This window comes from Perca flavescens, chromosome 16, assembly GCF_004354835.1.
Source record: "Perca flavescens isolate YP-PL-M2 chromosome 16, PFLA_1.0, whole genome shotgun sequence".
In the NCBI taxonomy this organism is placed as follows: Eukaryota; Metazoa; Chordata; class Actinopteri; order Perciformes; family Percidae; genus Perca; species Perca flavescens.
The window spans coordinates 1,860,424-1,887,206 of record NC_041346.1 but is presented as its reverse complement, the minus strand read 5'-3'; the positions used below and the strand labels follow the sequence as shown (position 1 = coordinate 1,887,206).

The window sequence follows — 26,783 nt, the reverse complement described above, 5'->3', positions numbered from 1 at the left end:
AAAACCAATTTAGCTTGGATATGAAAGAGATTCTCTAATTTTACAAGGTTCCCTTTAACCTGGTGCATTATTAAAAGTATTAATGTTTACATTAAGAATTGAACTGAATTGAACCCCATCTGAGCTTTCATTTTCTACACCTATCACCATTTCTAGCCTCTGGGGGACCATAGGCAGGCTGGGGGAACTCATATTAATGTTAAAAAACCTCATAAAGTGACATTTTCATGCCAAGTAAGTGTCTTCAGTGCCCTTACTATGGAATCTGTTTACATGGTAATAATGTGAGACGTCATAATCTAATGAAGCTTAAAATGTACTATTGTGGCGCAAAAAAGGCGTGGTAAATTTTTTGGGTGCACCTAAATGAAAAAATGAAAAGGATAGTCTGGAGCCCCATGTCTGCTTCATAATATCAGGTTGTGCTCCTAAAATATGAGCATTTGCAGTTGTCTGCGCTTGATCTACTGTATGCTACCATGCAGGTCAACTGACTGTGGATTTCCCTGTCCAATCTGGGGTCCATCAGACTCTGATTTAACACGACAAGCATCATTTTAGGTAAAGCCGTAAAGGAAAGTATTCTTTTATTAAAGATGCAAAAATACAAACATTATCTCTCAGAAACTTGTGAATGTAAAGTAGTTTTTAACAATGCAGACAATTCCACTTTTCGCAATAATGGTAGTTTGTGTCCTAGGAAATGCTATATAAAGTACAATATAAGTACAATAACCAATTTCATGTCAGTGCTTTAACTGCCATGGTTAAATAGGTGCAAATAAATACAGGAAATGGCATATTAATGTGTATAGAGTAAACCTTGTTTTGTTGTTGACTTCCTTGGAGTTGAAAATGGTCTCCAATTGTAGATGAGATGTTATCTTCCCTTTGCCACAGAGTTTCTCCGTCTTCACATTCCTGTTTTCCATTGGGATTGGCTGCCTTTAGTTCTTGTGCTGGCTGCCAGTGACATACAGCTGAATAAAGCCTCTCTTCTTTCTTCTCTCCCTCTTTCTCTTTGTCTCTATGCTCTGATGCTGGCATACCAGAGGAATGCACACAGTTGAATTCCTCTGCCGTGCTGGAGACAGCAGAGTTGGTGCTCATGTTGCCCGGCTAAATATGTACCAGTATCGAACGTAAAGGGTTCAGATAAACCCGGGGCCAGATCACCGACTGTATAAAAAATGGACCACATGGGCAAAGAGGTGGAGCGTACATCTATGCTCCATGGATGTATAATAAGACCTGGATTCAGTGTTCGAGGCGGAGCCCTGGTCATTCCTATGAGAGTTGTTCAGTGGCGCACGAAACCAAAAAAAGTTCAGCTGCTGTGTATAAAATGTGCAGTGTGCGGCCCATAGAGCAGGCGCACTAGAGACCACCTTCAAATTCTGTGGTTGGTGGTGATACAAATGAAAATATTGTTGGACTATGCTGCTTCTGACACAATTTCAGGGTATTTATTAGGGCTGAACGATATGAGGAAAATATGCAATATGCCCTAACGTTTTCTGAATATCGCAATAATGATAAAAAAAAAATTGCGATAAATAAACAGATTAAAATCTACTAATTTCTGTCCTTCTCCTGCTTAGTATTCTGCTAAAATACAACAAAGTGCTCTTTGAAATTAAAACAAATGACAGGAAAGTGTAGCCATGATGTGATTTGTCAATTAAATCATTTTTTTTTTTGCCAAACGTAACGGTTCAGCAGATAAAATACCCATAATACTGTACTATGATCCATACAGAAAGTTACATGTTATTATAAATCTCAACACTGTTTTCTCCTAACTCCTGTTAAATCACGTAAGACTAGGGCTGTCTAAAGTAAATTCTTGTTCATTTTGTTTGTTAGATCATTGTTCATTTTTTTAAGTGTTTTAATCCGTGTTTTGGTGATCTGGAACATAAATCATTTTCATTGAAAATAATACAAATTATTATAGTGGGATTTTTGCGAGGATCTGTACCAAACAAAACTGTTCTTCAGTCTGTAGGATAGGATTTCGGGGTGTTGAAATGAATAATTGCATCGCGATGAGGACGTGGATGATTCTCATCATACACATGCTCAGTCCAAAACTTTAAACCATCTTAACTGCGATGCAGGCTCTGTATGTGTTCAGCTGGTGAGTTCTAATTTAACTGTAGTGCAGAGATGTGTTTCCTCACACATGCTGCTTGTGACTGACCAAGGTTTTCTTTTACCCAACACCACAGAGTGAGTACCATGTGATCAATTAGTCTATCATCTGCTGGAGCTGAGTGACATAAACCGCATAAGCACTGACTGCTATAGATATGGCCTTGATACACAGTAGAAAGCTGAAGTTACATTGCTGGATAGAATATTACCAACCAATCCCAAACACAGAAACTGAGCTCTTTCTACATAATGTGGTGGCCTGTTACGTGGACATCACCCTTCCTAAAATAGGCACAGCAGGGTTGCTCGAGTTAGCTAAAGACCCCACGTGATGTTGTTGTTGGTATCAGAAGTCGCATAGTTGGACAGAAGAGATGAGCAATCCCTCTGAGGATACTTTTTTTAAATCTGCCCAGAAAGCAGTCACAGCAATCTTTAATGTAAAGAGCTGCAGTGGATAAACGTGGCAACAAGATGTCCGTGCTGTGGGGAACCTTGGAACAGCAGTTAGAACGCCTTTAGCTTCTGTAATGTGATGTTTCCGAATGAAACCACCGCATATTTTGCTGGGGTAGCTACCAGAAGGATTTAAATCTGATGCTTTAGATTTGATTTGATCACTCAAAAGTGACTTAAGAAATAAGCGCGACATGTACAAAGCTGTAGAGAGATTTATGAAGTTCAATCAACCTTTTATTTATCCTCATGAGAACATTGAGGGGCGACCCTCATTTTCAATGTCATTGAGTCAAGTTACAAAGACAAAAACAGAACAACACAGAAAATACAATCATAAGAAATATAGAAAGACAATACAACTTTCTGAATTGGAAAATGATTTGATAAATACATTAGGATAGTACAATAGGTGCAAAAGAAAGTACAATTATGTAAAGCAATTACAAGTAGGAGTTTCCAGGTCTGAAACCAGATTTCTAAATTGTCCAAGAGACACAATTGAGGAGATTTTAAGAAAGGGTTGTAATTTGTAATTTGTTGTTAGTAAAATTAAAAGCAGTTTATCCAAGTTCAGACTGCGCTCATGGAACATGAAGTAAAAGCCAGTCTAAAGTATATGTAGGATACAAATACTTCATATCTCTCTGTAGTATATTGGGGAGGACTGTTGGCACAAACACAAATGTTTTCTTTTACCGTGTCCCCCTTTTGGCAATCAGGTGGTTTTGACATCCGCCGCAGCAGGGTAAACACAGCTGCATCTAATGAACAGAGGGCTCCATTTGATTTAGGTGTGCCGGGTAGGCACTGTACTGCTGTCAGTTATTTCCCATTGTCCCACGTTCATCAAGTGGAGTAGTAGGAGCCTCGGAGGGCATAAATTGGATTTGTGTTTAGGTGTAATTATTCTCACATGTCCAGCTTTAGCTCCACAGCGATGTACACTGGGATAGGAAAAAAAAACGTTCTGGGTTGTTTGCATTTCTTTAAACCAATAATAATCGTCTTGGGTGGTGCTAAGCTCCGGACTCAGTTTTGGTGGAACATTTGCACCACACAAACCAAAACACTGCATACAATATTAAATGAAGTTAACTGTTCATACAATACAGTAAGGTAAGCTATTTAAATTAGCTGGTACGTGGTTAAACCTAATTTGCTCTTACCAGTGTATCTCTGTTTGTACTTCGTCCACAGCAATCCCACCAATCAGTCCCAAAACGTCCCAGTTAGAGAGGAAATTCCCTGATACAGGATATTGACAGTGTTCTCAGTTATGAGGGCCCACAGCAGCAGTAGCAGTGCACATATTGGGAAGTGAAACAAGAAACCTAAAAATGTTTACTAAATCTGGACTACCCTAATACAAGTTTACTTGTGCTGTGTATCATGGTGCAGGGTGTGCAGTGACTGAGTCAGTATTGTTCTGCTACAACAGGGCTGCTGTGGGCCGTCATCACACAGGATGTTTGAGTGCAGCTGGGAACCGAGACTGTAGATAGAGCGTACTGGTTGCAAAGAGCTGTATGTACTCCGTGGCACTGTGAACTCGTGGTGAACCGTTCTTCACCGCAGCTTGCTTCACTTCTGCTATACTGCTTTACTGTCAATGCTTCTATACCTTTAGTGAAAGGAGAACAGCGGTGTTCTTTTAACCTGTTGTCATTGGCAACAGATCTCTGGACGTACAAAGTATCTGATAGAATTTAGGCTGGGGCTGCAACTTTTGATTATTATCATTTGTTAATTCTTTTTTTTATCACATTTTTGTACAGCCAAAGTGTCAACAAATTGCTTGATTTGTTCTAGGGCTGCACAATATATTGTTTTTTTTTATCGTCATCGCAATATCAACTGGCACAATATACACATTGCAAAAAGCTGCAACATATTGCAAAAGACACAAAACAGATTTTTTTTTTGTTAGTTAAAAGAAAATATCAGTAGAAAGCTGCACAATACAATATAACTGTCATTTCACTTTTCACTTTTATATTCAATATAATGTTTCATTTGTTCAATAGAGGAATGTTAGTCGACGGTTGCAGTGCTGCCTTGAAGTCAACGTTGGGGGCTTAACACGCCATTGAGCTGCGTGTACTGCACTGTACGCTTCAGGCATCGGGTGATAGAGACTGTAACAGTAACACTTGCTGTACTTATCAGCCCTGGAGAGCAGAAAGTGAAATGTGTTGCTCTGCATATTAAGATAAGAAGTTATTGTAATAATCCTCTGGTTGTTGTTGGATGGTTCCCCCTACGCTTTAGACAAAAACAGAGTCTGGATTGAAGGAAATGAGGCGAGAGAGTATCTGACTGCTGACAGGACAGGATGACCGTTGACTGCTGTCGCTGTACAGTGGAAGACTGGACTGGTGTGACAGGAAGTGAAGTTAGCTGGGAAAGGTCTTCAAGCACTGGTGATGTAGCTGCTGGTAACCAGTACTTGATGCTTAATGTATATGCAGACCTTAGTTGCTGAGTCTTAAAGGACTTTTTGGCTTTATTACAACTTAGGTCTTCTTTTTGTCCATGCATTGTACTCACCAAGGTTATTGCTCAGATCACATAATTGGTCAATAAACGTTAGCAGTCAGATATGTTGGACACAAAGCAACAGTTCATCCAGATCCAGATCGAAATGTGTTTAAGGTAGGGATGCAACGATCCCATATTAAGATCGGATATCGGCCCGATATTGACAAAAGAGCTGGATTGGGGATCGGAGAAATGAACAGATCTTGTGACTTAAACAATTTCTAACACTAATAATTTTACATTTACAAATGTACACAGCCGAACGGCATGTTGGGTAACATTATAGCTGCTAGCTAGCCAGGTAGCATAACAGTCCGTTAAGCTGGGAGAGGCTCCGGTTGCTACTGCACATTCAAGAACAGAGAAGAGAGGTAGAGGATGAAGAAAGACCAGAGATACACCAGAACAACATATGCTCAAGAGAAGAGCCGTCTGTTCCGAAGTTTTTTGTTTCTAAAAAATGGGACATAATTTAGCCACTATTGTCGCTCTATCATTACTTGGTTGTGCTAACATTACTTGGCCGTGCTAACGTTAGACATGTCACTTCAAGCATGCAGCGGAGCAACATTATGAACACAATAACAATCCACCTAGGCTCCCGCTACAGACCGCTGAGAAAAACGGGTTCAGAGCAATGATTCAAACTCTGGATGTAAGATGTCTCGCCTCGCTGAAATACGTCAGCCAACCTGCTGACATTATTCAAACCGCGACGGAGGCTGACAGCGGAGCTCCGTTCACTCGCCCACTACAACCACACTACAACAACCTAACTGACCTGTGGCCAAGGTAGTGTTTATACAACTAGCTTACAACTATTTGGTTTTAAAAGGGAAACAATGTTAAAGTTGTTTGTATGTGTATTCATTCGATTTGAGTTTATTTTACTACTTTGCAGTTTGCACAATAAATATAGTTCAGATTCTGTAACTGTTTGATGGATTCTCCTTCATATAAAGTTATTGTATAATGTCTTGGAGCCAAACCCTTTAGTAATCAAAGCTTTCAGTAAACATGATGACATTAACATGTTTGTGTGATATTCTATGTACTCCTGACAGTAGAATAAGCCATTATAAAACCTATATAAATGCCCATTATTGTTATTCATTTAAATTTATTTTAAGAACTTTGATTACATTATATTTTCAATTTGAATGCACAATTGTTTTTTAAATAACAAATAAATAAGAATTCAATACATTACATCTGTTATTTTGTCTTAGTAAGGAAAGTAATGTTTAGTTAGGAAGGTCTGGTGCCTTTAGTCTCTTCCACATGGTGGAAGGAAGGTATGAGGTGGAAGGTATACATACAGTTTATTATTAATTCAACAACTCTATCGGATCGGTATCCGGTATCGACAGATACACAAAGCCCTGGCATCGGTATCGGGACTGAAAAAGTTGGATCGGTGCATCCCTAGTTTAAGGCCTGCACGATGTGCGGAAAATCTGCGATGCGCGATCACATTGTTCAATGTTGGGATGACAATATGACTTGCGTTATGCAAACAAATATTGAAGTGTGCATATTAGCTACACATTTCCTATGTGAGCCTTGTCTTTAAATTCTGAACTGGGTTATAATTAGGGCTGTGTATCGGCAAGAATCTGGCGATACGATACGTATCACGATACATGGGTCACGAGTCAATATATTGCAATATATTTCGACACTGTGGGTAAGGCGATCTATTGCGATATTTTTTTTGCCAGTTTGGGATTGCGGTTCACAGGTTCTTAGTGAATACATTTTTTGTATGCTAAAGTAGACCAACGTTCAGCCATAGCTACATTGTTAGCTTCTAGCAAAAAGTCAGGCACTGTTAGGCAAGGACACTCGTGGTGTGTCTCAGCATAGCCATCTAGCAGTAGGGGGTTTAAACACAACATAAACGTGAACCACTGCCTTACATGAATATTTTTGCATTTAAATTAAAAAGAAGAAATAATTAATTTAAAAAAACGATTACGTTTTTGAAAATCGCTAAAGTATTGCTAAATAAAATATTGTGATACTCAAGTGTATTGTTTTTTTTCTTACACCCCTAGTTATAATTGAATATTTTGCTGACTTTGCTGTGTGTGGTGGTGGTGTGTGTGTGTGTGTGTGTGATTGTGTGGCTAGTTGTATCCGTATCTGTGAAGTTTGGTTTTCAGTCGTGTATAAAGGTGTCACATTGCTGATGCTCATGTCATCCAAACTTCTCCTTATAAAACTCAGAGTTTGATTGAGTAGATCTCCAGGTCGTGACCCCATCTGACCCCACACCGATAAAGATGGTGAAGTTAAAAAGCCTCACACACACACGTGAATGTTGGCTGATATATTGTTGTCAGACTTTTAAAACCTTTAAACATCAGAATGTGATTATTTCCCAAAGGAGCTTTGCTGTGCGAGGAATTTGCCCTGGTGCATACAATAAACATTTAAAAAAGGATTAAAGAATAAAACAAAGGAGCATCAGAAGAAGCAGACGAAGAAGTAGTCCAGTATTGGTCAACCCCTATTATATACAGTAGTATGCAGTATGTTTTAAAGTCTTATCACCTCAGAAATGCTGCTATACTACACAGTATGTACACTACGCATAATGTTCAATCAAAAATCTTTTGAGTTTACGGAATTTTAAAACTAGCTATTGTGTCAACTCAAGGAGTTATACTGTTTTCTTTTGCTTTGATAACTAGAGCGGTCCGAGGAGCCCAACTTAAAAAATTAAGTTAATTCAACAATTGTGTATTTGTATCACCAATAGTTGTTAGACTAGACATCCATGTGTATTTATTTTTCACTAATAAAGCAGTTTCAGGTTTGACTCCCCCATGCGACATGCTAAACAACTTGATATGATGGCTTAAGTGAATGAGTTGCAAATTCAGTCAACACAGGCATTGCATATGTTCTGAAATGGATTTACAACTAAAGCACTTAAGTGAACAGAACTTTCCTATTTGATGTACAAACTGGCAAAACTGAGATTTTTTACGTCTAATACTGAGAATTTATATTTCTATATCTTAACCACTTATAATCTTTAATTATGCCCAAAAATATGTTAATATTTGTATGTGCATATTAACTGATGTCTTGTCTCATACTGTTCAACACAATACACTAATTAATGCTTTTCCTTGGAACTCTGCCTCAGTATTGTTTTCTAGTGTTTCTTTTGCCAAACAGATTGTGATTGGCTACTGTGGACTTTAGTGCACTCTTCCACATTTCTCGGTAATTACTGTTGCGACTCAGCACTTCCTCTTACAGGCAGGGTGGGGTGGGAAGTATTCACAGTATTCGCAGTATATTGCATTTTCAGAAGTTTCCAGGCTTTCACTCAGTCTGTATTGATACTTATCAAACTGGAAGAGTGGAGCAGTGAAGTACTGGATTTTTGGTCCTAAATGTGCTTTTGTTTTTTTTATAATATGGAAGACAACCAATGTTACATAACAGACCTGAATGAGCTTTATATGCATGAGTCCCCTCTTATCTTTCCTTAAGCCAAACAAACTGTCCTTACATTCATTGCAGACAGGATACACTGCTCCCTGCTGAATCATAGCTGGGAGTATACAGATGAAATGCCCTTTTATGGCATTGAAGGGCTTTTTTAAAACAGGAAATGACATCAGCACATCTGAGTGGGATCTCACAAGAACCCTGTCCTACCAAAGTAGAGGACGGTCCAAGTTTGTGAAGATGTTGTTTCGTCAGTGACTGATGAGAGTCACTAAACAAAATGACCATGAGAGAGAAGTTCCTAGCACTGCTGTGTATCAGCATGTTGGGCTGAGTGTTGCAGCCGGAGGCCTGAAGTGCCTTCAAACATGTTACTGCAGAGAAGTCCACAGTCAGCCAGTAAAATATTTGCGAGAACTGACTTATGGGTATGGATTTTGCAATACCTGTCATTACCGTGATATACACACACACACACACACACACACACACACACACACACACACACACACACACACACACACACACACACACACACACACACACGTACGTTTTAGTTTTAACACACGCACACACACGCAGAGGAGATCTTCCTGCCACAGCACTTAGTGAACTATTTCACACCCAGACAGATTATAGCAATTCCACAAGTTCCACTTTATTTATTAGATTAACCTTAGAAAAGGAAATTTAGTGTGCAGGATGTCTACTGTGTAAAACTCTTGAGGAAAGTTCTGGCAAATGATGTGCGATTGGTTGAATTTGTAAGAAATTGCAAGCTCCCAAACTGCTGGAGCGTCTGACTGTTGTGTTGTGATTGGTCATTAAATCCAAAATGATGGTAACCTGGTCTGTTTCCTTTTTTTCAGCCAGAGAGAAAAACCCAAAGGTCATCATCTGACTGGGCAGGAGGGCTGTCACTCAAACACCGCTTTACATCAGGTATTTACTTCACTCCCCTTCTCTCGACGTTGAATAGGCCTACACTCAGGTGGATATTAATGAATTGAAAGTCAGCAAGTGATCTGAGATGATTCCAGTCCTTACACTTAGCAGGATCTTTTGAGTTTGTTCACCAAATTACATGTTAGAATCAACAGAGAGTCACAGATAACAAATGTACACATCTCACAGCATTTGTAAAAAAAAGAAAAGTCTCCCATAACTTTCAATAGTTTAACAAGAAACTGTAGTCCTTGATATTTAGAACAAATGTTACTCCTCAACATGGCTTAGCTTGTTGCAAGTTCACCTTTTATCATCGTGGCTCTTGTCAGTCTTTAGGGTAATGCACTCCGTACAGGGGCGAAGTGGGGTGGCACAGGGAGGGACCAATAATCTGCCGGGGGTTTTGATCAGAATACAGCATAGAAGAAGAATCTGCTTAGAAATATAGGAACTATTTGATAGGATAGAACAACACAATGTAATAGAACAACACAATGTAATTCTGCTAAATAAAACATCACATTCATTATTAATTTCACTTGTTTTCATTTTAAACAATATCCAAATACAATACATATAGGCTCAGTCTACCACAAAAGAAATTTCAGTGCTGGTTCCATGGTATCAGCATTTTTGATAGTCATGGAAACATTATTGGTCATGTGACAAGTAGGGGTGGGAATCACCAGAGGCCTTACGATACAATATCATCACGATACTTATGTCACAATACGATATTATTGCGATTTTAAACATGCAAACTTGCAATATTCTGCGATATATTGTAATTCATAACCTTTTTTCCAACTTCAAATTTTTCCCAATTTCAAATGATGTCCCCAAAAGGAAACTTTGTCAACATCTGTTTTATCTAAAAAGTTGTAAAAAGTTTGTTCATCTCATTTCAATTTTATTTCTGCAAAATGGTTGTCAAGCAGACAAACTGACCAACACATGTATAATAAAAGATCCATACTCGGCGTCTGTGTATCGATCCAGTATTGCCACGGAAAATATTGCGATACTATGCTGTGTCTCTCCCCATAGTGACAAGGGCCAAGTGACAGTACTCTGATCCTATGGAAATCACAACTCTATTCAGCACTCTAGTCCAGTGGGGGGGGGGGGTGCAACCATATTTCCAGCCCCGCCCCTGACTCCATATTTGCCGTGAAAAAGGCAGTTTTCCTGCATATTAAGTCCACTGTTGTCTGTTACTACATTACCCAGCATTCATTTTGATCGCTGTATCCTGAGAGCTGATCCCCTGCCAGCTACACACCCCACTTACATCCGCCTGTCACCAAGGAAGGAGCCAGAAAAAGCAGGAAGAACGGAGGGTGATACGTTGTCAGCAGGATGCAAGGCCGAGGGTGTCAGCGTGTCTGTGTTGTGATATTTAATCTGTCGGTGCTCTGATGCCAACACATGCCGTGCTGCTTTCTGCTGTCACTCTGCAGCTAAGCTGTCATCTCCAAACAGCTTTATAAAGACACCCGCTCCTAGGATTGGGCGTCGAGAACCGCTTCCAACTTGGAGATGACGCTCATTGTGTTGCAGCCATGAAGCACACCAAGTGTTTCCTCTTATCTGTGAAATAAGAGGATATACTTTTCTGCATGTTCTGCATTCATGAATAAATGCAATTTGTTACTTTCAACCACTGGGAATAGTTTGAGCCCATTGTCAGCTCTGGTTCATTCAGCTCAGAGCAGCAGAGGAAATGGGATCACCCCTCTCTTTTTCTAGTTTGGTCCTTTTTGAGACCAGATTCAGTTTGTAACATGTCACAGCCTGCTATGTAGTTAGACAATGCTGAGACAAACACCAGGTTCAAAAATCCTATCTAGCTGAAGCGTGTTCATGTTTTTGGTCTTTTTTTGGTCTTTCTTTAGGGGCCAGCCACAGTTTATAATGCATTAACCACAATGTGCAGTGCATAGACAGAACTCTGTTTCCTGTCTGAGCTGCGTTTCTCACAGTCCTCTGGTTTCTTGTAGTTATGTAAATATAACTGTGGTTCCTTATTTTAAACCCAGCTTCACACTGTACTGAGAAGTGTAAGAAAATAATATTAGATAAATTAAATACATAATTAGAAATTCCCCTCAGTTCTACGTCAGGTTCAGTCCTCATCCATTTTTTGCTAGTCACAGTCCGACAGTGACAATCATTCGCTGCATTCATTTAACTTAACTCAGGTCAGGCAGTCTAGGATTTATGGTGCTGTTGACCCTACCTGTGACCGATGTGGACAGGCACCGCCTACCAGGGCCGACAGACTCGGGCCCCCAGGAAGCGTGCCAAGCTTTGAAGCCAACACAGCGGCAAAACGGTGGAATTACAACTTCCGTGTTGCTGATGTGATGCCATAGGGCCCAAAAACCCTTCCAATCATGTAATCCGCAATTAAGTTAGCGGAGCTCGACCAGCGAAGGTATCTATGGGCCCCGTAGTGCTGAAGCAGAGCCTATCATCCGGGTCATTTTATATGCAGGAAGTTGACCTTTTTTGTCCATATGAGCCACTGAGCAACTCTCATAGACATACATACATCCGTGGTAAGACTGAGTACACAGTACAAGGTGACTGAGTTGATTTGGCCCATACAGAATGCCTATGTAAAGGTTCCAGAATTGAGTGCTACCAATGCCTGTATGTTTTTGTCGTGCCGTCCTTTGCAGAATTACTGGTCCGAAAGTTTTAGCATCACATCCCAAACCATCAAAATCCCAGTTGAACCAACTGCTATCATATCACAGCCCTATTTGGAGTCCTTCCCCTAACTCTGTCACTCTTAAAAATACAAAACAGACTTTCTCAGACATCTCAGCCAGATGCAGGAGTGTTAGTACTTAACAGTAGCCTTGCTGTATATCACAGCTGTACTGTTTGTCAGCCCTACATATCCCATAGGCGCTGAATGTAGCACAGTTTTCTGCATGTGTTGTGTTTAATAGCACTGCAGAGAAATACTTGTCGTCTGTCAGCGCGTATTAGGTTTGCTAATACTAACGCAGCCAGCAACTGTGTAAGAGGCAAAAACTGGGGCTACGGTTGAGTCTTGCCTATTACATCCCAGTTAGGGAGGGGCCAGAGAATTTGGCATACTTAACTTTCAAATCCAAGCAAACACATACAAGCTAATATATACAGTATATTTAATATGTTTCTGTTGGAAAAATCCCCTGTCTTAACATATTTCAACAAAAACCTGTGTGATCATGTGAACAGTGTCTTTAAAGGAACTTGGGTTGAGTCAGAACTGTTGATGTTGACACAGTGTAGGGCTGCTCGACTATGGAAACACTTTTATTTTGGTCGATATTGAAATCATGATTATTTAACCCTGTTAGTCATTGACTTTTAAAAAGCTTTTGCATTTATTGAATTTAATCAACAGTGAAAGCACCTTGAACTGTGACATTTCCCTTCGTACTCTTCCCGTTTGGTCTTTTTTTTTTTTTTTTTTTTTGTCATACTGAAAGACAAGACAAAATAAGAGTTTACTGGCAAAATGTAACGTGCAAAAATAATTTTTGTGATCGTTAGGAGCAATTAAAAATCTGATTAATTGCACAGCCCTAACACATTGAGCTACATTTGTGTACGGTCACTTTGTCTTGACTAACTACTCTGTTGGCCGTCCTGCAGGTGTGAGTTGGGTGGAGGTGCAGAGCAGCAATCATGGTGGCCCTGTCACTAAAGATCGGTGTGGGGAACGTGGTGAAGACCATGCAGTTTGAGCCCTCCACCATGGTGTATGATGCTGGACGCATCATCAGGGAGAGAGTTCCTGAGGCACAGCTCGGACAGCGTGAGTTCTCTCTCTCTCTCTCTCTCTCTCTCTCTCTCTCTCTCTCTCTCCCTCCCTCCCCCTCTCTCCATCCTGTGTTTCCCATACACTATGATAACGCTACGATCGCTGACATTAGCTTACATTAGTGCTTGTTCCAGCGGACCACTGACCAGCATAAGGTAGCTGGTTCTATAAAGAAGAAAAAGAAAGAAAATGCACAAAAAAATACATTCTTCAGGCTTCGGAGTGGGCTGTGGGTCCTGGAGACTGATGTTTTCTCCAGATTAAATGCAAATCATGCTCTCCTTGCTCCCTCCTTGGACGTTGAAAAATAAAAAATAAAAAATTTAAACCACATCAACATGCAAAAAATATCAAAATTAAAATCTCATAATTTGGGACACACACACTCTTTCAATGCTGGACTTTGGACATTATTCACTCTTAACTAGGGCTGTCAAACGATAGTTTTATTTATTTATTTTTTTTTCTTCTATGATGCTGACAGGTCTGCGGTTAGTTGCCACCCATTTCGCAAGAGCTGTAGTAATTTTTGGGGATTTGGTTTCATCAACAGGTCGGCGAGTAGCACTCTCCAAAATAGTGCTTTGCCTGAGCCCACTAGCATCAACTTGAGTCACGTTAACTGGACTATGTTTAGCTCGTAGGTGGTAGTTCAAGCTTGACGTGCTTCGGTGATATTTTAATTCGGCTTTACACAATGTGCATATGGTTTTCGACTTGTCTACGAGCCATCCGGGAGTATTGGAAAATAAAAAGCGCCATTCAGAAATGCTGCATTTCTCCATCATGCCTGCAGCCTGCAGCAGGAGGATGTGTTAGGAGGAAGTATGACAGCTTGATGATAAGTAAAGGTGCTGCAAAGGGTCAAAATAGTAGTCTGTTAGGCACAAAGTGAAGCAGAGTGAAGTGGTAAATAAATTAATAAATGTGGCATGCGATTAATGCAATTTAAAAAAAAATAAAAATAAAAAAAAAATGTACGCGTTATGCTCAGCCCTTAATCGCATTGCGATTAACGCGTTCATGCTGACACCCCTATTCTTAACACAACTGTTTCTGCTTTTTTTTTTTTATCTGTGCAGCTGCAACTGTGGAGAAGCTATCTGAAAATGCACACAGTTCTACCCATTTTTTAACTATATATTGAAACAATTTCACGTCGTCCCCCTCTCAATGACGGCATAACTTTGGAATAACTCTAAACACTTGTGCCTTTTGACGAGGTCCAACCACACTCCTAATGAACTACTACTTTTCTAGCATAACCCAACCCTTATCCAAGCCATGTGGTTTCTTGTCCCGCAGATTGAGAAGCAGCTTTGCACTCGTCGTGTTTCCTCTATATGTATGAAAACCATATAGCACTCAGTTGGATGGTAGGGGATAGTGGAAGAGGAAAGCTTCTGCAACTGTTTGTGGAGGATAATAATGAGCCCTGATCTACAAATAATTCCCACTGTTATACTTGCAAACTCTATGTGGGACCTGGGGTTGGGGTGAAAATATAAAAAATAAGCCCTTTTGTTTTTTTAACAGTGTTTTTTTTTTTTTTTTTTACATGGCAAATACAATTGCAATTTTTAAAAATAAGCACATTTACAGTAGTCACATATGAGCATTTCAAGAAGAACATATTGATTCTATTCACATGTAAATGGCTTTTAGGAATAACAACAACAACAAAGATTTCATAGGTCAAAACAGTGTCTAACATACTAGAACACAGCCATTTCCTGAGGACGGTGAAGATGTGGAAGTTAAAGTGAAACATCGGAGTGTAGAATTAGCACAAAGCAACCTTAGGGCCATGGCGTGGAATGTCTAAAAGCAGATGAATTGTAGCCTTGCTACCTTTGTCTCGGAGATTACAGGCTCTGCAGAGGAGCTGCTCTTAAAATTGTCACTGTAAACTGAGAATAGCCCTTTGCTCCACAGATACATCAGCTGGCATGCAGAGTTACTGTATGTCTTATTACATAAGTGCTTTCAACAGCAGCTCTCTGCGTTACTTGTTCAATGTGGAAGTCATTTCACATTTAGAAAGAAGAAGACAAAGAGTGAAAGCCTGACTTGCCTATTTCAACATCTTGATTTAACCCTCCAGCATATGAAAAGGTCCACTTCTCCTGTCTAAACCTCAAGAGACAAGTGGTCACATTTTGAAATGTGTAACCTGATATGTTTGGAGCAGATGTATGTGTTTGAACGAGCGTACGTAGACCATCCAGAGACCCACTGGCCTAGTTTAACATTTTTAAAGTTACATCCAATGCAGGTACTTGAGACAATAATAGCTCCAAAGTCACTGAATGTCCACATGTGCATGTATGCCAAGAAACACACTTCCAGTGACTCACTCAGTATTTCTGATTCCTTCCCCAGCCAATGACTATGGGCTGTTTCTGTCTGATGAAGACCCAAAGAAAGGCATCTGGCTTGAGGCAGGAAAGGCCCTGGACTACTACATGTTGAGGAATGGGGTGAGTCACACACACTGCACATCACAAAATGTTAGAAATACCTAACTGCTAGCACACAAACACACAAACAGCCTCCCAAAAGGACAGACCCCTCTACAAACCACTTTACTGTACATATGCACACAGTGAATGTGAACATCCATACACACGTGAACCAGGATACAATGCTCTCTTTTGTTTTCTACAACATATGAATAAAGAACAACTGTATGTAAAATATCTTAACAATAACTAAATAATAAAAAAAAGATGTAGCAAATACACTCATCCTGACCCCCTCCCCCCACCCTTCCCTTCAGTCACTTCTACTTCAGTGTTAAAGGGAGAGTGCTACTTCTAGGCTACAGATGTAACAAACCACTTTACTGTAAAGTACATTGTTTATTTTTAACAACACAGTTTATGCAGCAGTCAGTGGGCACATCAACTTAACATCCAGCTTGTTAAATGTGAATATTGTTCTAGTTTCTTCTCTCCTCTGGGACATTAAACTGAATATCTTTTGAGTTGTAGACAAAACAAGACATTTGAGGATGTCGACTTGGGCTTTTTGCGAAACACTGATCCACACTTTTCACCACTTTCTGATATTTTAGAGACCAGACAACTACAGCCAGACATACAGAGCAGTTGAAAATAAGTTTCTCTCCGACCCATGGTGCAATAAGGACATGCACAACAAGTAGAATATAAAAGATAAGAAATGTATACAAATAAAGTTTAAAAAAGATAAGTAATACTGTATGTACAAATAAGATAAAGAAAGATAAGTAATAAACACAATACAGTAATACATTCTAAATAGTGCAGATGTAAGGCAAAATCAAACAGTACAGAAAACTAAAGATGAAGATATTTGACGTGCAAAATAAAGGAAGAGTTTTTATGTATATGTTTAAAGCATTATTTAAGCAAGTATTTAGTTTGCAGTAGAGTGACTTTGCTCCAGAAACAGACATGCTTCTGAAATGCCTATTCTCAGCACCATTTCCCACCAAAATTCCAACAACTCTCTTTGCGCTGCCTCATTTTAATGAACCTCCTACCTGTTCCTAAAGTACCAAGGAAAATACCAAACTGTCGGCGCGCTGCTTGTGCTGGTCGCTGCACCACCAAGGAAATAGGGCCCAAAACTACCAATGTCTTGTTTGAAGGAGATTTTGACGATTTATTTCTGTGTATTTTGGATAATGGAAGCCTGAAAGATCTATCAGGCATTGTGACATGGTGTAACCCAGACGTGTCTCCTCTGTCATCAGGACACTCTGGAGTACAAGAAGAAGCAGAGGCCTCTGAAGATCCGCATGCTGGACGGCACGGTGAAGACCGTCATGGTGGACGACTCCAAGATTGTCAGTGACATGCTCATGACCATCTGTGCTAGAATAGGTCAGCTCTCAGCCACACACTGCTCACACATCCCCTAGATAATGATGCCTGCCTATGGTAGAGCTGGATCCGCACATTTGTTCGATTGGTAGGTGTTCAATTTTAAATTTGGGGATTTTAATTTAATTTAATTTTTTTTAAATAACTCTCCACTGGCTAATTTATGCCGCGCTATATCCTCCATCTTAGCATAACAGATCAATGTTGAGATCCAACGAGCAGTCTGATGTGTGTAGAGGTCTGTATGGTTATACTGTATCAGCCTGCTGTCGTTTTCAGGCCATTTGATGAAGGCAAAAAAAGATGTTACGGCCGTTCATAACGTTTGTGCTCTAGTGAGGCGCTGGCTGAGCATTCATTCACACACACTGCGTCGGTCGCCACTAGCCAGACTGTCCAGCAAAACCGCAGGTCATTCTGTTTCTTTTGAATGCCTGCTGCAAAAAGTTAGGCTGATTCAACTTCTGGAGAAAAGCAACCTTACGTCACCCTGCGGTTGACAATCATGTAACCTGAGATCAGACTTGTCTGTCAGTATCGCGGCGTGAGAGTCCCCTTAACGTTACTGTAAACTAGGGATGTCCCTATCAGCTTTTTTGACCCCCGATCCGATTTTTTTTTTTTTTTTTTTTTTTACACCCCCACCGCTGCCCCCACTGTTAAGTACCAATGTTTCGAAGCTCCAGAAAGGGTATTGGGTACATCCCTAGCCTATTGGCCGATTAGTGCTCTGACTGCATTCTGCTTGTCTGTCCATCAACACAGAACAAAATATGATATGTCTTCACTGCGTGTTAATGCCCTTCTTATCTTCATCCTCAACTTGTGCGTGTCCAGCAGGGTGAGATTGAAAGTAAATGTAGTAACCTGAATGTGTTTGCGTGTCAGGCATTACAAACTATGATGAGTACTCGCTGGTGCGAGACATCGGCGAAGAGAAGAAGGAGGAGACCATGGGCACGCTGAAAAGAGACAAGACTCTGCTGAGAGACGACAAGAAGATGGAGAAGCTGAAGCAGAAGCTCCACACAGATGACGAATGTATGACAAACAGAAGCCCCCGCCCATACTCACCATCTTTAGCACACACACACACACACACACACACACACACACACACACACGTCACTTAGCCCGAGTCATCACTGAGTATTTTTACTTCAACTTCAAACTTTATTGATTTTGTCCCTGAGGGGCTGTTTGTGGTGCAGCAAGACAACTGCACACGCAGCACAACAAAAGGAGATCCACATCATGTGGGGCACTGAATAATAAGCACATGGAATACAACCATAAATCACATCATTTTCATATAGTTAAAAGCCTACATTCCATAGTTACGCTGCCAGTTTTCCATCATAAAGTGCTCGTGCAGTACTAATAAAATCCAGAAATAAACCGACTATCCATAAAAACCATCATCAATCACTAATAAAACATGCACACTAATATTTTACTAATATTCCACTATTATTCCGAATATGACAATATTCCAAATGTTTGGGTTTTTACCACAGTTTGTGACAGTGTACGGCTTCTTGCCTGTTTACGGCTTACGGTCAGCCCTGTGTGTTGCTATGGTTGCTGTACACAAACCAACCAGCCAACCGTTTGCGGGGCTGTGGTAGAGATGCACGGCCAAAACAAAAGGAGAAATACAGCTACTTTAAAACATTATGAAATACGTATATCAACAGATTTTTGGATATGCACAAACATGGCAACGCCGACCTTCTCAAGAATACAGTCGAAGGAATGAAAGAGGGAGGCTGTGATCGAATGGTCCAAGAGGGGTCAGCCCTATGTTCCCACAGCCCAATGGTCCAACAGCCCTATGTTCTTGTGTTCCTGCATTTCCCTTCAATTTAAACCCTATCCTCCCACAAGATTTTTTAGGGTAAGAGGATAAAGGGTTAGGGGGATCAAATTTGATACAAATTTATGAAAAGATAAATGTGGGAACATAGGGCCTAATTTGGAAAGAAAATCTTGATAGGGTTGTGGGAACCTGGGGCCTAATTTTCAGTGAAAGAAATCTTAGAAATGTGGGAACACAGGCAATAGATAGGACCATTAGTGGAATATTCGTTTTCATTAGCCATGTAAATAGCTAAGTTGGAATAGTGTCATTTACGGAATACGGGCAAAAACCGGACTATTATGTGCATGTAAACATAGTCACTGATATTTCCTCCACTCTAGAACACTAAATGATTCTGCTGTGAAACCAAAGGCCAGAGCGTTGCCTTTTTCTTGGAACAGATCACATACGTAGTAATGAGCTGTTTGGGACGTTGGAGGCAAACTAAAATAAAAGCTGTATTGATTGGTTGCTGACACTATCATTGCACATGTGTGTATTGTATATGTATGCAGCACTGATCAACCATCTGAACTGTCACTTTTCCGTTAGCACATCTTACAGAGAGTAAGGGGAGCAGCAGGTCATTTGATCTGGTTGGTGTTTTTCCTCAGTGAACTGGTTGGACCACGGCAGGACGTTGAGGGAACAGGGCGTGGAGGAGACAGAGATGTTGCTGCTGAGGAGGAAGTTCTTCTACTCAGACCAGAATGTGGACTCCAGAGACCCCGTCCAGCTCAACCTGCTCTACGTACAGGTACACAAACTACTCGCACACACCTTGTAAATCTCCTTGAAGCCAACCATGTCAGTCAGGAAAATAGGTTTCCTTTTTTTCTCCTGATATGAAAGGGCTCATATTGTGCTCATTTTCAGGTTCATAATTGTATTTAGAAGTTGTACCAGAAAAGGTTTATGTGGTTTAATTTTCAAAAAACACCATATTTTTGCTGCAGCTCCTCTTTTCACCCTGTGTGTTTGTTCTAAACGGTAAAAGTAAATTTCCTCCTAGCACAGCATTAGGACTTTTTATGACACTAGGGTCCATGGACCACATGCCTGCTTTTGTCTGTGTGCTTGCTTATTCACACATAGGGTCAGTATAATTTAAATGGGACATTAGTGCTTAACCTGTGAATAAATGTTACGTGTGTGTGTGTGTGTGTGTGTGTGTGTGTGTGTGTGTGTGTGTGTGTGTGTGTGTGTGTGTGTCTGTCTGTCTGTGTGTACAGGCCCGTGATGACATTCTGAATGGATCACATCCCGTCTCCTTTGATAAGGCCTGCGAGTTTGCTGGCTATCAGTGTCAGATTCAGTTTGGCGACCACAACGAGTCTAAACACAAGCCTGGATTCTTAGAGTGAGTTCAGTTCAGACACGGTATTATTCCCAGTGGGCAAGTCATTTGCAGCTTCCAAGTCCATATGGTCAGTTCCAAGGAACACTCTCCAAACAATAGTTAAAGGTGCCGTAGGAAATGTGTTAAAAAGATATGGGGACAGGTTAAAAAACCTAAAAGCACAGACACATAGGTGTGTTGTTGTTTATATTGATTGTTTATTGCCTTTTATTCATTGTCTCTTATGTATAAGAGACGAGACAATAAATAAAGGCAATAAACAATCAATATAAACAACAACACACCTATGTCTCTGTGATAGCCATAATTTAGGATGAGCATTGTTTGTGTTGAGCAGCCTTATAACAGAAGGAATAAAAGACTTAAAATAACTGATTTAATATTCCCATATTCCCATTTTTTTTTCTTTCTTTTACATCCATTATTAGTGGCCGTTTCTGTTTTGTGTAGGCTTATGAAATGGTCCTGAGCTCTTTTCTCTTTCCTCCTCAGTTTAAAGGAGTTCCTTCCCAAAGAGTACATCAAGAACAAAGGAGAGAAAAGGATCTTCCAGGTAAGCCTGTGGTCGGTCGGTGCTAATTTCACTGCCTGGCTCGATGGACAAGACTCCTTGCATGGCATCACCAGACTAATTCACAAATGTGTGTTAGTCTGGACAGGGGGGGCGCGCAGACATATCTGCCAGAGCAAATGAAATATGAGGTTGCAGCCTACATATAGGTAATAATGTTGGTTTCGTTTTATCGCTCCAAAATACACTCTGATTTCTGACGCTACAACAGAGCTTCCAATATTGAAACTGAAGCTCACAGTATCGACTTTCAAAACATCAGCAGTGAGCAAAGAGGAAGCTTTCTTAGATATCAAGTAAATGTGCAGTAGTTAGAGTCTGCAGGTTGAACACAAATCAATACTGCAGCTCCTAAAGGCCGACAGAGGTTTACCCCCGGCTGCTGAGGGAGGGACAGGGGTTAACGTTTTGCTCTGTAGACTCCAGCCCCCTCCCCTGTTGCCAGTCAGAGCTGGTTAGTGTGGCTCGGTTGAGGGAAGTTGCTGACCTCGGATAAGCAGATGAAGATGGATGGATGGATATTGCAGCATAATATTTACGTTCTCTGTAAAAATATTCACGTTCTCTGTAAAAGTATTCATAACAGAAACGGTGTTTTGGAAAAATATATTAAATTATTCACACAAATGAATCACACCAAAATAATGTCTCCAGTGTGTAAAGGCCTTTTTAAACTCATGATTAGCAAAAAAATATAACACTCTTATTGAAAAACAGGATATACTGTTATATGGAGGACAGCACAAAAATGAAGTAGTATCACTAATGTCCATAAATAATGTGATGCCGCAAATTGTTTCTCTGTCTCTACAGGCACACAAAAACTGTCAGAACATGACTGAGATCGAGGCCAAAGTCAGCTATGTGAAGCTGGCGAGGTCTCTGAAAACCTACGGAGTGTCATTCTTTCTGGTCAAGGTGAGAACAAGGCTACCACTCAACACCTCTGGGTGATGGATCGCAGGACAGCGGCTTGATATTTGACATTTGAAGTGCTTCTGAAAATCCTGACAAACTTCTGGGAAATTTGAGATTTGCTTTGCAAGTCCGTCTGGCCAAGAGCCCATTCAAGCCCATTTCTCATTTTTCCAAATCAACAACCGTTGCTTTACAAGACGACAATAGCTCAGCGACAGCGAGCAGCTTATTGTTAACATTCAAAATGAAGACTACCGAAGCGCAGCAACCCGTTGATGCCGCTGTCGCTGCTATGTCACCCGGTGTGTGTGTGTGTATGTGTTTGTGTTATAGTTATAATTAGCAGTGTTGAAATGCATCGTGATACAGCCGTGGATGATTCTGCATCGATGCAGTGACAGACCATAATCAATTATTGCCTGCTGATGTTGCTTTTTTAGTTTTCTCTGCTGTGTTCAGTCTTCCCTACATTCAGGAAGTGTCTTTTTTTAAGAGCAGCTACAATAAAAAGGAGAGTTCATATATATCTGCTTGAATTTGTTGATGAAAACCATGTACTGTATATAACAAAATTAAGGGAGGTGATGCGTCGTGATACAACGGGATATCGGAACGATTTGAACCATTGACAGTATCATTGTAATACAATTTGTAAAACCAGATTCACACCCCTAGTGTTTATCTCTTTATTGGGTTCAGCGGGAATGAGGTTAGTGCAAAAAGTGGTGGTATGGTAATGTGCAAAATCAACATAACAGAAAGTAGTGTCATTTAGAAGTGGAGGAGGAGTTGAGGAGGAAAGAAGCTACTGTGGTGGTATGACAGCCGATACTTCTGTAAATTCATTTAGGAATAAATAGCCATTCTTTAAAAAAACCTGTTTTGTGCAGCCAAAATTTAGTTATATAAAAGACTTGTAATAGGACAGTCACAGTATCAAACAACCGTGCCATAGAACTCAACAGTGTGGTTCTGGAAGTACAAATCCAATGGATTTTCTCCATAAGGATTTTGTTTATTTATTGATTTATTATTTCTGAACCATCTGAGGTAGACTGACCACGAGCTCCGAGGTTGTGTAATGAAAGTTTCTGTTCCTGTTGAAGGTAGAGGTTTGTATTAAGAAAAACATGTTTTCTTTGCTTCCTTATGGGGAAGAACTACACTACCCACAATCCTAAGAGTAACAGTGACGTTATACGTGATTGGTCCAACTCGCTGTTACCATGGAAACGCACCGTACCTGCGAAACCGCGGACAGCTAGAGCGAGCTTCTACCATTGAAGTCTATGGTTTTTGTACACGGTCGTGTACCTTTTGCCGTTGTTTTGCGCCGAATCAAATGTTTTCTATTCATGATTCATCTCGTAGCTGGTTGGCTTGGTTAAAGGCTTAAAACTCTTTATATCAGTCATTTTTGAAAAGTTAAGGAAACCATTGAACCAGGAAAAACACTCCCGGAACAAGAGCCATTAAAAAGTGGGTCACTGTTGAGCTCCATTACATATAGTGCTAGCCTTGTATACTGTACTAGTGGGAGTTTCCAATCTAACATATTGCCAAAATGCTTACATTTTTCTAACATTAGCTCTGATTAAACCATCTCTGGTTAAACTCTCTGCCAGCAGACCAAACCGGACATCAATTCTTCTTTGGCGCTTCAAAAACAGTAGTTGCCAGTGGCCGCACAGTGCAACTTTCTGTGTAGGCTACTGTTTAAAAGCAGCGAAGAAGAATTGATTTCCAGAGTGGTCTGCCAGCTGAGAGTTTCGGGAAACGCTTGTTTTATCCAGGTAAAACTATTTTAAAGTAAATTTCTTCAGTGCTAAATTATGTCAAATCGGATCGGTGCGAACGCTCGCCAAAACCAGCATTTTAGGCCGTATTAGAGGCATTTATCAGAACAACTCTAATGGGGACCACTGATGTTCTGGCAGTTTTCACCTGCTTCAAAACCCTCCAGTCCTGAGCCGTGCACATCCCGTGGCAGTTTTTTAATCTTTACAGTTAGGAGGATTTCTATACCTCCTTTGTAGTAGTCCTTAAAAAATACAGCCGGTTCTGAGAGTCCTTTACCAGGGTGGAGATGTGTGATGACCATGACATCATCTGTGATGATGATTCCCAGAAATCTGAAGCTCTTTTTAAAAATAAATAGATAAGGAATTGTACATAAGTTTCAGTTCATGATTTTTGCAGGGTGTATTTGTGTATTGTAGACACGCAGCAAAATGTTTGTTAGAAACTTAAATGTAGTAACATTGCCGGTTTATTTCCAGTCAGCACATTCTAACTGTTCCCCTTACACTTCCTGCAGGAGAAAATGAAGGGCAAGAACAAACTGGTGCCCCGTCTGTTGGGTATCACCAAGGAGTGTGTGATGAGGGTGGACGAGAAGACAAAGGAGGTGATCCAGGAGTGGAACCTGACCAACATCAAACGCTGGGCCGCCTCACCCAAGAGCTTCACCCTGGTACGTTCTCCATGTCAATGAGCCTGAGCTGCTGCCCCGAGGGAAGCTTCAGTCAAAAAAACTATTATATTCGGGTTAAGGCAAACCCTGATTACTCAAATGCCACGTTAATACCTTACCCCGGTTAAAGTCGGAATTCTCATAACTAGGGCTGGGTACCTAATTCGATACTCTTTAGTCACCGACCGAATTGCCTCTAAAGTATCAAGTATCGAAAAATGCCTCGTCCTTCAATACCCAATTTCAACACCTAAGGAGTAGATCTCATCAGTCAGTGAGCCAATCAGCACGCAGCATGTTTCTACCAAGATCTAATAATGTCTGATTGGCTGTCTAATGTTACACATCGTAGAGAAACGCTGGAAAAACTCTACGTTACGCAGACGGGGCTCATGTAGTTGGAGCTGAGAAATAAATCAAAAGATTTGTGACGTAATGTTGTCATTTCTGTGTTGAAATTTTGTTTTTTAAAATTGGTATTGGAAAAAATTATTGTTTAGGAACCGGTATCAAAGTCATGGTATTGGTATTGATACCGGTATCGATAATTTTTTAACGATACTCTACTCCTAACCCGGTTAACCGAGCTAGAGAACTCCTTTAGTAACCGGGGGATTCCTGCATGTTTACACTTTACCCGGGGTTAGATCTGCTTAAGCGTCTGCGCATGCTTTGTACTGCCCCTCCCCACTCTGCTGAGTGGTTTTTGACCCAGAAATAATACAAATCATTGCTATGATACAACAAAACAGCGTTGGCTGAATCATCAGCTGGCCATCATCAGCAAAAAGCCTGCGGTCCATCTGTTTTACTCCCCGCCGAGGCAGCAGCGGACATCGGGAGATGGCTACACAGATTGTCCATCTCTGGGGCTGTCAACGCCGTGTCTCAACAAAAGTGGAGGGACCGAGCAGCCCCCGCTGCGGCCACTGGCTAACGAACCGTTAGTTAGCTAACTTTATCTTGCTAATTCCCATATATATATCTATGGCTAATTCCACCTAAAGCAGGTTACAGATAATAAGCCAAACAAAGTTGCCACTCATCTGGGGAGAGCGCTGTGCTTTCCCTATGCTGTGACAACAGTGTGTGAATGAACATTAAGTTGTTAAATTTTACTAATTTAGTGGCCGGTCAGTGCAATTTTGACAAAGGTCAACCAGAAGAAAAAACTAGTTGTGCATTGAAAGAGCACCACCTACTGTACCGGAGGTAGAGTTACTCCTGTTATTCTTCCATTCCTCCCTGCTCATGTATACGGAGAGATCTGGCAGAACCCGGTTATTCACTTAACCAGACCATACCCCGGTTACTGCTGTGCATGGAAACACACGGACTGTAGCGCAGCTGTATCAGAACTCTGTTTACTTTCCAACCCTTACCTGTGCTAACAAAGTTTGTTCAGTGTGACAAAATGATATGATTAATTTGAGCTGCTGAAATGAGTTTCCCCTGCAGTGGGTCTGGACGTCCCAGTACAGCACTCTTTAGCCGTGTTGAGGCATGATTCGCTGAGATTGCATCCCTGTTGTAACTTTAACCGAATGGCTCGACATGTGCGGTCCTGTAGGTGCTTAGAGAGCAAATTCCACTTTTAAAATCCTTGGTGTGCTCATTTATGTACAAATGGTGTTGTTGGAATCATAGTGCTGCATTCCTCGACAATCTAAAACTGAGACTGGGTCATTGAGACATTCTGGCACAGCCCTAAATGGTTTCAAAAACAATGTGCTAGTTGATGTGAGCCTTGAAATCCTTTGCCTGAAGAATAACATGTTAGAAATCTTGGTTTAGTTAGGAACGCAGACCTAAATGTTAACAGCTGAAACTATTCTATAGGGTAACTTTGTTTTTTTCAACCCTTTTTCCTATGTTTTTGTGTCTAAGTGACTGATGGAAACAACAGCTTGTGTAGGCCTACCAGTGATTTCTGAACATATTGAGCACACTTCTAAAAATACTGTGATATAACGAAAACGTGATAATTTTGGTCACTATAACAGTGAGGTTAAACTTTCATACCGTTACATCCCTACCCACCAGACTCCATGTAAATAAACCGTCATTTTAGCATCGTAAAACACACTTCATTCAAAGTCGACAGAAACAAAATAAAACTATGAAAAGCCGTTTTGGGTCGTCTTCCCACTTTTCCAAAACCGATTTACATGTAAAAATATGTTGGCTTTATAGACCCTAAAAGTTTTTTAATGGAGTCTGGTGGGTTCAGCACTAGCGACCTCAGAGCTGTTTCTGGTTAAACAGAATGGTCTTAAAGAGATCTTAAAAAAGGCTTAGAAGTCCTTTCCATGATGTTGTCTAATAATAATAATAATAG

At 40.6% G+C, this 26,783-nt stretch overlaps 1 protein-coding gene across 3 annotated transcripts in view; it reads left to right on the top strand.

Moving 5' to 3' along the window:
• The window catches only part of tln1 (talin 1), a 111,021-nt gene that overhangs the window by 11,979 nt on the left and 72,259 nt on the right, over positions 1-26,783 (top strand). For all 3 annotated transcript variants that reach the window (XM_028600841.1, XM_028600839.1, XM_028600840.1), the window contains exons 2-11: positions 9,492-9,564; positions 13,225-13,387; positions 15,776-15,873; positions 17,133-17,262; positions 18,151-18,303; positions 19,738-19,880; positions 20,356-20,483; positions 20,976-21,036; positions 21,868-21,972; positions 24,290-24,445. In XM_028600841.1, coding sequence (XP_028456642.1) covers positions 13,258-13,387; positions 15,776-15,873; positions 17,133-17,262; positions 18,151-18,303; positions 19,738-19,880; positions 20,356-20,483; positions 20,976-21,036; positions 21,868-21,972; positions 24,290-24,445 — 1,104 coding nt within the window. In that variant the 5' untranslated portion in view covers positions 9,492-9,564; positions 13,225-13,257. The remainder of the gene's footprint in view (positions 1-9,491; positions 9,565-13,224; positions 13,388-15,775; positions 15,874-17,132; positions 17,263-18,150; positions 18,304-19,737; positions 19,881-20,355; positions 20,484-20,975; positions 21,037-21,867; positions 21,973-24,289; positions 24,446-26,783) is intronic.